The sequence below is a fragment of the Diplotaxodon limnothrissa genome, linkage group LG11 (assembly GCF_057381915.1).
Source record: "Diplotaxodon limnothrissa isolate DT_005_m linkage group LG11, D_limnothrissa_male_GT1.1, whole genome shotgun sequence".
Taxonomy (NCBI): domain Eukaryota; kingdom Metazoa; phylum Chordata; class Actinopteri; order Cichliformes; family Cichlidae; genus Diplotaxodon; species Diplotaxodon limnothrissa.
Window position 1 is genome coordinate 35,410,001 of NC_140606.1, and position 15,535 is coordinate 35,425,535.

A 15,535-nucleotide genomic window follows, 5' to 3' on the forward strand; every position below is an offset into this window, starting at 1 on the left:
TGATCGTGCTAACAGTTATTATCTGTGCACAGCTTGATATCACTTATGCCTACACACTAAAGAATTGCAGTTCACAATAAAGCAGCTGCATTTCCAATATCCAGAGAGTAACACACACTGCTTTGTTTTTACAGTGCTTTTGGGGTTTAATGAGTTGAGCTGAAAGTGAAAGAGCAATTTGCTTTTTTTCTGGTCTCTTTCACATGTGTATGGTACATGGAAAGTAGAGAAAGCAGCAGCAATGTTGGAAGCTGGAGCCTATCCCAGCTGTTGTAGGGCACGAGGCAGGATATACCCTGGACAGGTCGCAAATCTACTGTGAACATGTTTATTTCTGGTGTTAGCTCCTTTATTCTCAAGCGATCACCTCAGCAGGTAGTTCCACATTTGATTTGGCAGATTTTTTTTAACAGATGTTCTTCCTGAGGCAGCACTAAAGGTATTTGTGTCTCTTCCCAGAATCAAACCTGGGACCCTTTGATTGTTAGGCAAATGTGTTAACCACTACACAGCCACTGTGTTTATTTTTGCTGTATATTATCTGAGATTTGGTAGGCATAGGAAAGATCTCGCTCACCTTCTAGCAAGTTAAATTTAATGTGCTTTCAGGTGAGAACATGCTGTTAAAAATAGTATAAAAAAAGCCACAGGTGTCCTGTAACTGTTCCCTTGAGGGAGTTTGCCAAAAGCCATTACTGTAAGATTAGTAAAGAGTGGTGGCGTATGCCTAAAGTAAGCAAATAGACCATTAATTCAGTTTTAATGTTTGAGCCAGAAATCACCTGTTGAAGGGAAAGATGGATGTCTGGCTTTCTAGAAAGCCCCAGGCAGCCTGTTTTCTTTTCACAGTCAAGCGAGCGAGCGGAATGAAGCTGATTTACAGGTCGGCTTTAGCACCGTTTTAATTATCCTCTCTCTGTGTGTCTTTCTCCATCCTCCAGATGGACCCGGTGCAGAAAGCCGTCCTCCATCACACCCTCGGACTCCCTCCCACCGCCAAGAGGAAGCACGTCTCCTGCAGCGTTTGCCAACTGAGGTTCAACTCACAGGTGAGGAAGTTTTCTTCTGAAGAGGAAAGAAAGTTCAAAAGTCACAAGTACTCCTGCAAGAGATGAACACTGAAAAGAAAAAGAAAGACATGAGAAAAATGGCATCACATCACAACCTGCACAGGAGAAAGTTTAAAACTCTTCCTGACCTGCTGTCAGCCATACTGTCTTAATGCTCTGTTGAAGTTGAAGGTATTCTATTGCACACGGTAACACATACTGTCACTGTGGCTAAAGGGTAAGATTAAAGGGTAACATAGAAGTTTTAAAGAGAAAAGGTGGAATTTTCTTCATTCACTGCATGGGGACAGTCAAAGAGCGATTTAGCAGTGCATTAAATGTGTGTGCATGTCGTGCTCTGTTAGGGTTTGGTTTTAGCTGTGAACAAGACAAAAGGATGATATAAAAAATATCTTTGTGATGTAAATGAATGAAACAGGACATAATGACAGGAACTCTGCATTCTAATAACCTTACGAGCCACTGCGTACTTATTATTAAATCATTATAGACTGCATATAAAAAGATGGCCTTGATCTTAGGGTCTGAAAAGTGAAGTCAGTGTGGGTGGGTGGGCCTACAACCTGCTTTCTTTTAAATGCTCTTCAGTGGGGAACCGCTGGGTTAGCAAGCTGCATAAACTGCATGGGTCCAATGCAGTACAAGAGGTCATCTCACCAATCCGAATCAGAATAGTTTATCAATACCTGAGGAAATTATGTGGTCACAGTTGCTCCATGACAGTAAGAACAGAAACTAATGGAACTATAATAAATAATAAAATATATTATAAAGATACAAAATTTTATAAAACATGTCTAATAGATACAAATAGCTCTAATTATGATTATCCCAGTATATTGCTCAATGTAAATATATATGGCTGACACTGAGATGCACCTCATATCATACTCTACTTTCTCATTTTCTCTGTAGTAGAAAATACAAGCTTTTTGTATGGTGGGTACTGCACAGCAGCCAATATTAATTGCATCAATAGGACGAACATGGTGGAAAGGTCCATGTCAGTGAGTCCAGTTAGTGTAGATGAGACTTACCAGGTGGCGACAACTGCCCATCACTGCCCTAACCAGGCTGTAAATATTTCAGTTGCATTTTAACATACAGCTCTATGGTGTCTTCTGAAGTCATCCCCGAGTGGCACCAAGAGGAACTGCTTTTTTTTCTGCTTCCATGTTTCTTCATTTTTCAGCCCTGGAGGTTTCATCTTGGTTTGCAGATGGAGCCCAGATTGTCTATGATAAACTGACTCTTAATTAATGCCTACCAGGATGAGTTTAGAGTTGCAAGTATTATTTTTTTCTACAACATGGCATTTATTTTGTAAATCATAGTCCAGTGTTACCAGATGGGTGCCTTTGATTTTTCTGAGCCGGGCTTTAATTCTGCAAAAAAACCCAGAAAAAAGCTCCATCTACACCACGTCGTTGCTTTACAAACAGCCTGCATCAGTGCATCATCTTTGGCTCTATGGAGAGCATGAATTTAAAGGGTTTATGGAATATTTCTAAATCTCATAGAATAGTGTGTGATTTTTGCCCTATATCAGCTGAAATAGGGTGTACCGCCCACAACAACAACAGTTAGATAAGAAAAAGAAAATGTAACCTATAATTTTTTATAAAGTATATTCATATTCAAAATCGACACACTCGAGTCAGAGGCACCTGACACTCTTCTGGATCATGTTTGACCTACAGTTCAGCAGCTAAAACTGCAGCTGACTTCCTGTGATTAAATCCTGATAATAATTCCTGTCAGGCTTGTCTCCTGTGTGGGGAAAACTTGCTGGAATCCACGGCACACCTGGTGGAGGAAATGTCCTCTTCACACCCCAGGAGAGTCTCCATTTATCCACTGAAAAACACAATTAAAAGCCTCACTACCTTGTTGTGAGAGAGGTGAGAAATAGTGAGGAAGAGAAGGAGAGAAAACAATTTGTGTACCAAAGAAAAAGGCATAGAGCTCACCTATGAAACAGAACATGTACAGATAAAACTGTCATGGATATTCGCAGTAGACATGCCTTAAATATCAGTGCTCTCATCAATAAAATGGGTGCAAACATCAGTCTCAACGCTTGATTTAAATATTCTCCTCCCTACATTTTCCACAAGATCATTGCAAAAATGATCTCTCACCTCAGACACACAACCTTGTCACTGTGGGTTTTTTGTAAATACCGACCATTTCTTTTTTACACCAAAACCCAGTTTCTACTGGGGTAACATGTTTGTAAGTCTGGCCCATAGACTGCACATAGATCTAAAAAGTGAATGCAACATTAAAGGGCAACACTTGATTATTGCCTCAAGAACATTTCCTAATGAGTTCATGATCGCTATCATAAGTTGAAACCTTATTTAACAGAGAATTGTGTTCATTTTATGGACAGATTTTGGTTATGAGACCAGGCTGGCGTTTCTTCATGGATTTCTCTTCCCATCATTCTCGCACGAGTCAATCTTGGTTTGAGAAGCGTGCCGCTCTTTTTAGCGTTTTCTGACAGTTTAATCTCCTTGCTCTTGAGTGCAACCACTGGCTTTCACCTTGTTGTAAACTCTCTGTGATTACACTGATGAAGACATCTTTTAATTGTAGACATCGACAATGATAACTCGACCTGCTTGAAAGTGTTCTAGAAAGGATTTTGTGATTATTCAGAGTTGTTGTTTTCTGCAGGCTTCTGATGTTGCTGAACTGGATTGTTGTGGCCGGGTTGCTGAGCAGGACGGTGCATTCCTTCTTTTTACAATGTACCAGATTGTTGATTTGGTTATTTTGAAAGTTTTTGCTGACTCTCTGATAGTTTATTTTGGTTTTTCAGCACAGTTATGGCGTCCTTCACTCACATCAACATATCTTTAGAACTCATAGAAATAAGCTTTTTACTTTTGAGCCCATGAAACAGTTAATTCAATACTTTTGATAAAACTCTTGTATTAAAGTTTAAAATCGGCACTTTAATCATATCTTGAGTATTTTGTGTGGTGGTGTACAGAGGGAAAATTACAAAAATTGCATTAATATCTAATTATGGATCTAACTATATACGGCTACAGTGGTGGTAATGGTTTCTAACTGTTTTCTGTTTTTGGATCTTAATAACATCTTTATTATGGCCAGTCACAGTAAAGTTGTTTTAAAGTGAAATAAAAGAGCTTTAATGGACAGAGGATGAAGTAATGTACATGATTTAAAGTGATTCATGCAAAGTTTTTGTGGTCCAAAAAATATCAACACAAAATTAGAAACATGGATAGGAACAACCCTTTTTAAAACGGGTAATCATTAAATTTGTGTTTCCACATCATCTGGAGAGATTGGATACAAAACGTAAGTTTCAGAATGCCGTGTAGCTCTCTTTCGCTCTGCAAAGCTCATAACAGCTTCAGTATGATAGGATTTCTTGTCCTTATGTTTGTCATCATCACACTGAGTTTCAGTAATATATATCATATGTTCCAAACCGAATGTATTTTTGCCTTCATTAGATTATATGTGCTCGCTCTAATATGCTGTAATGAAATGCATGGCAATGCTATTAGCTCGCTAAATTTAAATGACGGACAGGCAGATGGGTTTCATTTCTTCCTGCACCTGATTTCCATACCATTTTCAAAGTAATCAAAAAATTTAAAAGGAAAATCACGGCTCCTGCTGCACGCCGTTAAATCAGCTGTATCCCCAAATAGCAGTGTGGTGGCTCCATGATTAAATGAGTAATCAATTCTTTTCAAACACTGAATGGGTAGGTGATTACTCAGAATGAGATTATTATGTTTTACATGGGGAAATCTGCCTTAGTATATATTTACTATCCATCAGCTGCTAATTTAAAGCTTCATTAGAGAAATAGAGCCTGTGTTCAGCTGTCAGTGGACAGGTAGCACTGTGAGAGAGAGGGGGTTGAAAATGAACTCAGGAGCTGTTTTCTTCTATTTTATTCAAGGATACAACAGGGAATTGTTTTAATTTGCTCCAGTGATCGTTTATCATAAATGTGAGATGATGCAGGGAGAGAAGCTCGACCTGTCCTTCATACTCAATACTGAAACATTCTGAGGACGGAAGACAGTCGAGTTAAAAACCAGTTAATGGCCTGAGATCTTAAAAAGAAAAAAACCTTCTCAGCTTTAATGGATTTTAAGATCTTTCTGCTTTACTTTGCAGTCATGTTTATGAGTTAGGGTCATAAACATGCCTCAAGTCTGCAATTTGTTAAGTGCGAGTGATTCACCAGATAGTCTCATCTGCTCCATCACAAGAAGCACTTTATTTCCAGTTTACATCGACTGCATTTCAAATAAGTCCTTCATTTATTTACCTTTTGTTTTTGTGGATTTTATCCAGTTAACGTTTTAGCCCTTTTACAAGCTAATAGGTTTTCTTTCTCAATATTCTTTCTTGAAACACAAAGGAACAAATGTACACGTCACAGTAAGCGTGTCAGGAGAGGCTGAGACCAAAATGATCATGAGTGACATTAGTTAGTGTTTTGTGTGTGTGATACAGAGAGAGCAAGCAAGAAAGAATGTGAGCCAAACACACACAGAGAAGCTGCTGATTATTAATTCACATGATGATGGTGTTTACATAAGCAGAAAAAAATTCCACTGAAAATTGCTTTGCCAACCTGTGCAGGATTTTAGTGCCAAGTGCAAAGGGAGGGAACAAAGGGGTGGGAGGTTTAATCAAATAAGGTAATGAAGAGAGAATCGCTGGTATTTTAGTATTTGTTGTCCACTGCTGCTTAATGAAAACCGCTCTCCTTTACTTCATTAAATTCCTGCAGCCATCTGAAGAACACATGTTGATAAGTCTGCAGCCTCTGGCCTGAGAAGTGTCATGCCAAAGTGCAGTAACATTACACATGATGATCTTCCACGTTGTTTACCTTTTTCAGTGATGTGCAAATGATGATGTGCAGGCTGTTACAGAACAGCTACACGCACACGCACACCCCTGTTCTCACATCTATAAACCCTGCTATTTGCACTAAGGAGAAATAAACACTTTATGTATGTCACGACCTTGTTTTACTACACAGTGCACGAATGCTGTTGTGTGCACAGTACAATTTACTTTCTTGTTTTGATTAATTTGTTCCATTTAGGTTACCCAAATCTGTCTGACCACACGACAAATGTTATTTGTCAAGCTCTGAGGATGGCCTGTTTTAATAATTATTAGGTTCTTGTCTCGCTCATTGCCTGCCTGCCTTGCAACCAGGGCTGACTTTTTTGTGTTTGGGAGCTCAGATAAAAGCAGGAGTCACTGAGGAACAGACCTACATAGAAACCAGAGTAAATTCACTTATTGGGCCCCAACATCATATGAATTGATGATCTGAGAACTTTTATGTCTCAACGGTCAAATAAAAACATTGAGCAACATTTGAATAAGGGTGGGTGTTTTTTTTTAATGAGAGCTTCACGTATGTAATACGAAAGATACATCAAGCTTGCCTCCTTGAAGCCTTAAAAAAATGAGAGACAAGGAAATCAAGCAGTCCACCTGCTTGTAGGCAATTTTAAATCACCAGTTAACCACATGCATGTCTTTGGACTGTGGGAGGAAGCCAGAGTACCCACAGAGACACAGGGAGAACATGCAAACTCCACACAGACAGGCCCCAGGCAGGATTCAAACCCCGAACCCTGTTGCTGTGAACCGTGACTTTGTCAGTACTCTGCTGTGTTCTGTGCTGCTGTCCTCACCTCCAGCTTTCCACATGATGGAAACCACAATCTTCTTAAAGTGGTCCTGACTGAAGTAAAGGTTGTGAATGATTTATTTGACTGGACAAGTAATCCTTTCTTTAACCTGGTGAAGGCCTTGGTGAGGGGGAAAAAACATTTTTGGACATTCATTCACGCATCCACTGATTTATTTTCTTAACAGTGTATCTATCTCAGGGTTCTGGGGGGTTGTTGTCTGGACAGGTTGCCAATATATAACCTAGGAAACAAGCACAAAGACATAACCTGCAAGAAAGGTGTGTGCTGATGTGTGTTCATGTATATTCATATTCCATAAAATCAGTACATGGAAAAAAAAAAAGGCTAGGAAATGCTGTGTTTATGCTAGTGTTTATGTCCTAAAGCATAATTAAATAGTCACGCTGTGGAGGTCACTCTTATTTTCCACTTCTGGAGCTATTTTCTCTCCGTTTTTCACAGACAACACAGTGATTCTGTGTTGCCTACTTTTAAGTAAACAGAAGATTGTTTTTCGACCCTGATCTCGTATACAGAATACAGCTTTCACAATTCTAAAGAACAAACCTGATGTTTTATCGTGTTATTACTTCACTACTTTTCCCAGGTTTATGAGGCATACTGAAAATGATTTTTAACTGATAATGTGTCAGTTGGATGCAGAAAATTAAGCATCACCACTGGACTCTATCCAAAAATATGCTGTTCCCAAATCAAGTGCATTTTCATTCTTTAAATCTGTGAGTGGCACTGATTGGGATTTTTTACTCAGCACTGGCTGTTCCAATTCCCCAATAAGTCTATTTGGGTTTGTGCTTTTGGTATTTTATAACAGAGGGTTAAGAAGGATGCTCTCTCTGTTGTTCTGTCTGCACTGCGTGTTGTATGGTCAGCCTGTGTCGCCCATCATCTGTCACTTTCAGAAAACAACACTCCAACATTCACACCCACTCCATGCCATGAATGTCCAGCTGTGATGATGAGTCAGGCTTTGTATTTGTGTTTTGATCTTAGCGTTTTTCTTTGTAACCCGAAGCAACACTATAAATGCATTCATTAAGAGGCTGTCTGAAAATGTGTGATATCCCAGGGTTTAAAAAATTATGGCATCTTCTTTTTCTTTCTGAGTATGAAGGACAAGGCTTTTCAGTCCACCCTGTGTAGCTACTGTTTTCTTCAAAATTCATACTGACAAACCCTGGCGTTGATGTTATTATTATGACAAGTTAACATGTCGGTCTCATGTTGGAATAAACACTGTGGTCTCTTTAGGTGCAACACAACAGTAATAATATTTCCATAAGCAGTTCGGCAGGAGATGAGATTGAATTGCCCTCTCTCAGATTGATGTAAAGCTGCAGCTGTGCTAGCTCTAATAAATGCAGACAAAGACAACTCTACAGTTTGGACTGTTTTTTATTTGACATTGTATCATGCACGTGCACAACAAAAATAATATTGGTGAAAAGATGTGAGTGAACTGGTAGATTTTTTTTTTTTTTTTAAATATCACGTCAGTGAATAAAAATAATATTCCCATCATAGCAGAAGAAGACAAAAACAGGAAATCTGGAACACCTACTTATTGCTTTTACTTTTTTTTTTTTTTGCAAGTTATTGCAAATCCACCAAAACCCTTTGCACAGCTTATGAATTAAAACTCAGCTTAATGTTCCTTGTGCTCATGATGACAATTAATTAAGGCTTTAATGGCAAAACAAGTTTTAAAAAACTATCAGTAACGCAGCCTCTGAGCTATCAGTGACATTTTAATTCACTGCTCTGGCAACAGGAATTGTCACCACTTTAATAGTGTTTTCATCATTATTGTGTTATTAGTTGTATCGGCATTATTTTGTGGAAAAGAGAAATAATTTCCTCTCCGGAGACCTTGCTTAATAATCTCAAGCCTGTTCTTTTTTCCCCCTTCCATATTTTTCTGTAATTTGAATAACAAGCAGCGATAATGCCTGAAAAAATACTATTACGTGGCTTCAGGAAAAAGGAAAGCAATTATAATTTACCAAAATGAAGACCCAAATGCAGACTACTTAACAAAAAGTGAGCTTTAATACAAAGCCTACTGAACTTATAGAAAGTCAGAGAGAACAAACTCCAGAAGGCTGATAAAAAAACAAATGAAATATAATTGGAAATAGTGAGGTGGAAAACAGAATGGCGACTAAAAGCGGAGCACAGAATCTTGAATTCTTTTAGCTAATTATATACACTTAATATTTGTCATTTAAACCCAGATTAGTTTGCTTTATCATATTTATTTTGGTTTCTGACTAGTTGTTACCTGACTCAGATATTTTTGCAACATTGTATTATTTACTGACATACATCATTCTACTTCTTAAAGCTACGTGTTATATTTTTGTTGTGTTTATTTTTTTAAATGCTGTAACAAAAGAATTTCCCAAGTCAGTGATAAGTAAAGTATATCTTACTTTATTTGAAGACTTTCAGTCTAGATTTAAAGCTCATCATAGAACAAAAACAACACTAATAATGAAATAATGATCTTCTTGTGGTCACTGACAGTGGGCTCATCTCTCTGCTTTTCCTCATAGACCTTAATGCAGCATTCGATAGTGCTATTCACAACATTTTCCTACAGAGACTAAATGACGCAGTATTAAAGGAAACACGTTGCACTATTTTGAGTCATATCCATCTGACTAGTTCAAGGGACTCCCCCTTGAATACAGATGTTATTCTTGGAGTTCCACACGGTTCCGTGTTGGGACCAATATTTTTTTTTCCTTCTCTTAGGGATGCATGAAAAAAGACAGTTTTTACATTTCCATTGCTTTGCACATGATACCCAGTTCTATTTATCAGTGACGCCAGATGACAGAGATCAGTTAGTTAAACTACTATCAGGCATGTATTAAAGAGAAAAGGATAAGCAGTACTTCAGTGCTTATACTATTTTGTCCTAAAACCCTCAGAAAGGTGTCCAACCACATGCTTACTCCGGATGGCATTACTTTGGCATTGCACAGCAACACTATGAGGAATCTTAAAGTTATTTTTGACCAGCATATTCTTTTCGGTGGTTACATTAAACAAATAAAGATGCATTCTTTCATCTGTAAAACATTCCTAAATTTAGAAACATTCTTCTTCAGAATGATGTTGAAAAACAATTTCATGTATTTGTTACTTCTTTGGTAGATTATTATAATTCCTTCTTATCTGGCTGTTTTAAACAGTCTCTGAAAACACTGCAGCAAAAGTACTAGAACTAGGGGGGCTTAGTTAGTACCAGAGGTCTTTAATATTGAAACCAGAATTTAATTTAAAATCCTTCTTCTCACATACAAAATCCTGACTCATCAGACCCATCATATCTGCAAGAACTGAGAGTATGATATTATCCCAATAGAGCATTTTATTCTTATCCCATCTGGCCTAAGGTAAAAATTAATTTCATGATAATTCTAAAGGCCAGTAATACAACAGCAGACAGAGAAGGCAATGAAGAAACCGCCTTGATAAGAAGGAGATTTTGTTACAGCAGCATAATGTTCACAGTTCAGCTGCTGATTTAACAGTCTGCCAGTGAAAATTTAAAACCTGTCAACAAGTTATGGCATTAAATAGAAAGCGCACCTTTAATTAATATTTAAGGATTAGATTTGTGCCACTCATCAGTTATGCTGATTGTTTTTGTAAGCAAAGTGCTAAAGGAGGTAAGAAAGAAACCATTAAAGCACCTTTTCCTAGTACTTAGCTCATTTAAGCAGTTCTTTTTAAGACTGTCATTCAGTTTAGGTCACATCACTCAGTTAAAAACCTTCCACAACAAATTCGACTTGACTGCACCCACTGACAGAAACAGGCAGAGAAAAAGGACATCAGAAACACAAAGCAAGACCCACCTGTGGAACAGGTGAACACCTGTTTTCATCAAACAATAGCTGACTTACTTTGGCTTCAAGTGGTTTTATACAATGCGTCATAAAATACTTCAACTTTACGTTTCAGTACTTTATCAATACTTTCAGTCGATTCCTTATTCACAAAGTTCGCCACAGCGAACCCATTTGAGATTTTTCCCCCAAAGTCCTTTCTGACACAACACGAAAGGGATGTGTGTCTCCTCCCTGGGGTTGTGTTAATCCCTATCAGGAGTAAAGAATCTCTCAAACCAAAAAACCAAAAAAAGCAAAACAAAAAAACAACCCCAGAACCCCCACCGTGACTCTGATTTTTGGCTCCTGGGCTGGTGTGGAGTGATTCAAGAGAATCATTGCCTGCTGGCTCTGTTCTTCCTGGACCTGCTCTTAGTGTTCTTCATGGTGTTGGCTGCAGCACCATTGGGAGTGAAATCAAGAACGGCAGCTGCCCAGGATTTGGTGAGGAAACACATGAAGCAGCTTCTTCCGCTTAGCAAACAAATGAAGAAGCTTCAGGAGTTGTTCTAAGAGTTGGGAAGAAAAAAGGGATTTGTTTTGGATTGCTTGTTGGACATCTTGATTGGGACAACTCAACTCTTTATTAAGGCACGCTCAGCATCTGCACAGTTTTGGACAGTTTCTTCACGTATGTCATATATAATGACTGGAAAGAGACTCCCTCATATATATATATATATATATATATATATATTAATAATCCTGGGTGTCATTGTTTTTCATTGATCTTGCTTTGCCTGATTAAGACCAGTAATAACAGCCACATTTTGTTCATCATGAGGGCCGAGGTTGACATGAGTTGGTGTCTAAGGAAAAAGTCATTATTTTAGTCTTAAAAAACGGCTTCATAGTTACAAGCTACAATAGTGAAACACAATTTACTGATGTATTAGAATAATTTATTAACATAAACCTATTTTTTTATTACAAAAATAAAAGTTTAACTTCAGTAGTTAAAGTTACTGATGACCTGTACATGTAGTACAGTAAATAATACATAAGAATGTCATACAGATATTTTACTTTGGATTAAACATTTATTCACAAATCAGTTTAATCTTTAAAAATTTATGACCCTACCCTACAGCAACAGGAACCATCGAGTTGGATTTAACTTTATTGAGGGAAATCTAATAATAACTCAACAGCAACCAGGTGTTGGCTGCAGGCTGGTACCAGATGAAAATGTGTTTTAAGAATGTGTTTATTTTCATTTGGTTTTGACGTAAGTCGCAACACATTTGAGTCACACTATGAATCAGACTTGGGAGCGGCTTCTTGCTGTGAGACATGCCCTTGCTCCCCATCAGACTGAGGCCCGCACACTGGCTGTTATGGGTTAAAACAACGACTGGTGCTTCTTTGTTGTGACTTGGAGTCATTTACTGGGGTCTTAACTCATCCACAGGACTGTGAATGGGTGGGTTTCTGGTTGCATGCACTGTGTAAGAGACTCAGCTCTTTTCAAAATAAGAACTTAAAATCCCCTAAAACAACATCACTACAAACTTTCTGAGTTCCATAGCGTGCACCGTCATGATACTACTGGCTAGAAAGGTTCGTATACACACTGTGCAAATCATAAAGATTTATGGCAGGCTAAAAATGGTGTATAAACTTAATACTACACATAAAAGTGGTAGATGGTTCCATCTCCATTAAAAAAGAAATCTACATATGAAAAAAATACAATGAATAGATTTACTCTCCATTGCATCAGTTTTGGGCTTTGGAGATAATTTTATTTGAATATTACATTAATCATTAATGTTGGATTGTGAACTTTCCCCTGAATTTAAAGTTTCATCTGCTCTGAATAACCAAAAACAGCTTTTCTGTTTATGGAAGAAATGGGTCAGTCTTATTTAAATGATATTAAATTAATTGAATTGTGAAGTCAAAACCAACTAATCTTCTTCAGCGAGACAGTGGCCAGTATAAGGATTCTGGTTATTTTCCTTTGAATTTCCCAACTTCTGTACAAATGTTTAATTGAATCAGCTGAACTTTTTAAATGTCCCATACATGACTGAAAAACTGCAGTAGCTGAAATAACAGTTACTTCACAAGATTTATTTAAAATTGCTTTAAATGCATAGACATACAGATAATCAAAGTAGAATTAATATAACACAAAAAGGGAATGAAAAGAACATTTATAGTATCTTTGAGATGTAGGTTATGTTTTTGTCTGTTTTCCTCACAAAGGGGAATTTTAAAACTGTTCTAAAGTTTCTAAAATATTATCAACTGGTTTCTTATTTAGGCTACAAATCTAGTAGCCGCAGAGAGCATTAACATTTATCTTAAATCACATTTCTGGTCACCTGGACCGACATTTTAGACTGCACTAACAAATAAAGGAGATAATTGGGCCTTTAGAGTTTAGACGCACCATTTAAAGTTAAATGGGAATTTTACAGTGGAGTAAAAATGAAACTGGAAATGAAACTAATTTGAGGTCTGAGAATAAACCAAAACTAAATAAAATTAAGATCTTTTATACAAATACAATGCGATGGCTTTTCAGTTAGCTATTGAATTAGCTATTCAAGCTGCCCTTAATAGGGTCAACAAGGGATTTAATAAGAAGAGTACTTTCTAAATATACATATTTAGAAAAGAAAAACGTGTGTAATGTGTAAACACTGGTTAAAGTAGTTGTACTGTGATGTGTCTTTGTGTTTTGACCCTTTACTGCTGTGGTTTTTCCATGAATATGGTTGCACACCTTTCACAGAAAAGTTCTCGTCATAACTTTTCCCATCGTGACTCTGAACCTTATTCAGGCTCTATGTAGACAAAACAATCAGGCAACATGCCAGCCTAATGTCACGGCAAAACAAAGCTTAGAGTTTCCATTTTATTTTGCCAGCACTTTTATTGAGGTTTACTTATGATGCACAAGGGGGCTGAATTGTTCACGGCTGTTGATGGATACACTGGAATTTAAACTGTGACCTTTCGGTTTCCAGCAGCCTCTCTAAATCCTAAAGAAACCCTGCAACGCTGGTTTGTTTGATGTGTTTTCACCCCTCGCAGAGCACCTGAAAGGGAAACAAATGATTTCCATTCTAGTTTTAATCATGCATGTGCCAGACTCGGAGTTCAGGCAATTCTTCCACTTCATTGCTTTAATGAAAGATGAATTATTTCTGTGGTTGCATTAAACACCCATCCATATCAGCTGTGTCTCATGACAAACGGTAACTTATGTCTTTGATACCTGGAGGGTGATGAATGCGGGCTAAAATGAATGGTTTCTTGCCAGAACAAGATGCACACGCTCTTTGAAAAAGTGAGGCTTCATCCAAAAGTGGTTCCTAGGATGAAGGGGGAATGTTCGAAGCACTCCAGCAATTTCCTTTGCCAACAAAATTACTGAACTATGAGTTCTTGGCAACTTTATGCACCTAGTGTAATGACACCTCTTTACTTGTCTCATCCTATTAACTTGTCACATACTCTAGTGCACTTTCTCATGTTATTCGCCAAAGTTCACAGTCTGCACACTATATTGCGGACCATTTTAGGTAATATACTGAATGCCCAAAAGGCATGTTACAAGAACTTTGTTATGTGATCCCGAGTTCTTGTTTTCCTTTCATTTAAAAATAATCCAAACCGCTGCACACTAATTACTGAAAAGGACAGAAAGAAACAATATGCTAATCCAGAGATACTACCTGGAAAGGGCTTTCTATCCCAGCAGTCTTTGGTAAATATCCCCACCGCGGTGCATAAATAAAACTGCTTACCGGTGTCTTCTGGGGATGCATGCTTGGCGTATTTATTTATTCCAATTGGATCCGTCCTAAAACCTTCATTCCTGCCACAGGCAAAGTGCGCAGAGGTAAACAAGGGCAGCTCAAAGTCTTTGCATATGTCCCCCTTCTGTGCGATTTGATGAATCTGTTGTGAAGGTGAATCTTGGTGGCGTTACGTGCTCAGACTTTAAAACAAATGGCCACTGCATAAATTAAACTTCATGGGTCACAAAAATTTCTTAATCACTGACATCAAGTTATTATTGTTGTAAAATATATAGTGTAGATATGTAGATGCATGGATTTAGATATAAATAGCTGATCTAAACGCCCAGGTTTCCTCCCCATTGTGACTCTAGTGAAAATGGATGTCCCGAGGACGATCATATCAGGCACACAGGTGTGGGTGAGCACAGAAGCCCCACCCACCTGCTGTTCAAACCTTCTGTTTGTAAGTCCAGCAAATCAAATGAAAGATGGCTCCAAGGGAGAGAAGAGGAACTAAAACATCTTGTTTCAGTCCTGTCTTCCTCCCCTCACCCCCAGCCGCTCATGGCAGATGGCTGCCCTTCCCTGAGCTTGTTTCTTCCTGCTAATCTGACGTTTTTCTTTCCCCCTGTCACCAAGTGTTTGCTCACAGGGGCTTGTTTGATTGGTGGGGATTTCTCTGTATTGTTGTAAGGTCTTTACATTGCTATATAAAGCACTTTGAGGTGACCACTGTTGGGATTTAGTGCTTTATAAACAAATTGAACTGAAATGAAATTGAATTCAGAGAGAGTGTGAATTAAAGGGCTGCAGCAAGGCTCCGTTTAGGATAAATAAAAACATTTTGATCTGTGACTCATGCAAAGTTGTTCTAGTAGATTCCACAAATACAAATCTGGAGCTGGAAATAATCATAACAGGTCCCATTTGGAGAAAGTAGCCTCATATTTAGACTTAATGATCATTTCATGCAAACTTTTATGGCTATAGCTGAAGTAGCCAGAAAAATTCAACTTTAGCAGCTATCCAGGAGGTGCAACAGCAACTATATTGTTGATATAATG

At 38.0% G+C, this 15,535-nt stretch overlaps 1 protein-coding gene across 1 annotated transcript in view; it reads left to right on the forward strand.

Annotated features, from left to right (window-relative positions):
* znf385d (zinc finger protein 385D) overlaps positions 1-15,535 on the forward strand; it is a 95,534-nt gene that overhangs the window by 42,790 nt on the left and 37,209 nt on the right. The window contains exon 3 of the mRNA XM_085365904.1: positions 942-1,049. Coding sequence (XP_085222030.1) covers positions 942-1,049 — 108 coding nt within the window. The remainder of the gene's footprint in view (positions 1-941; positions 1,050-15,535) is intronic.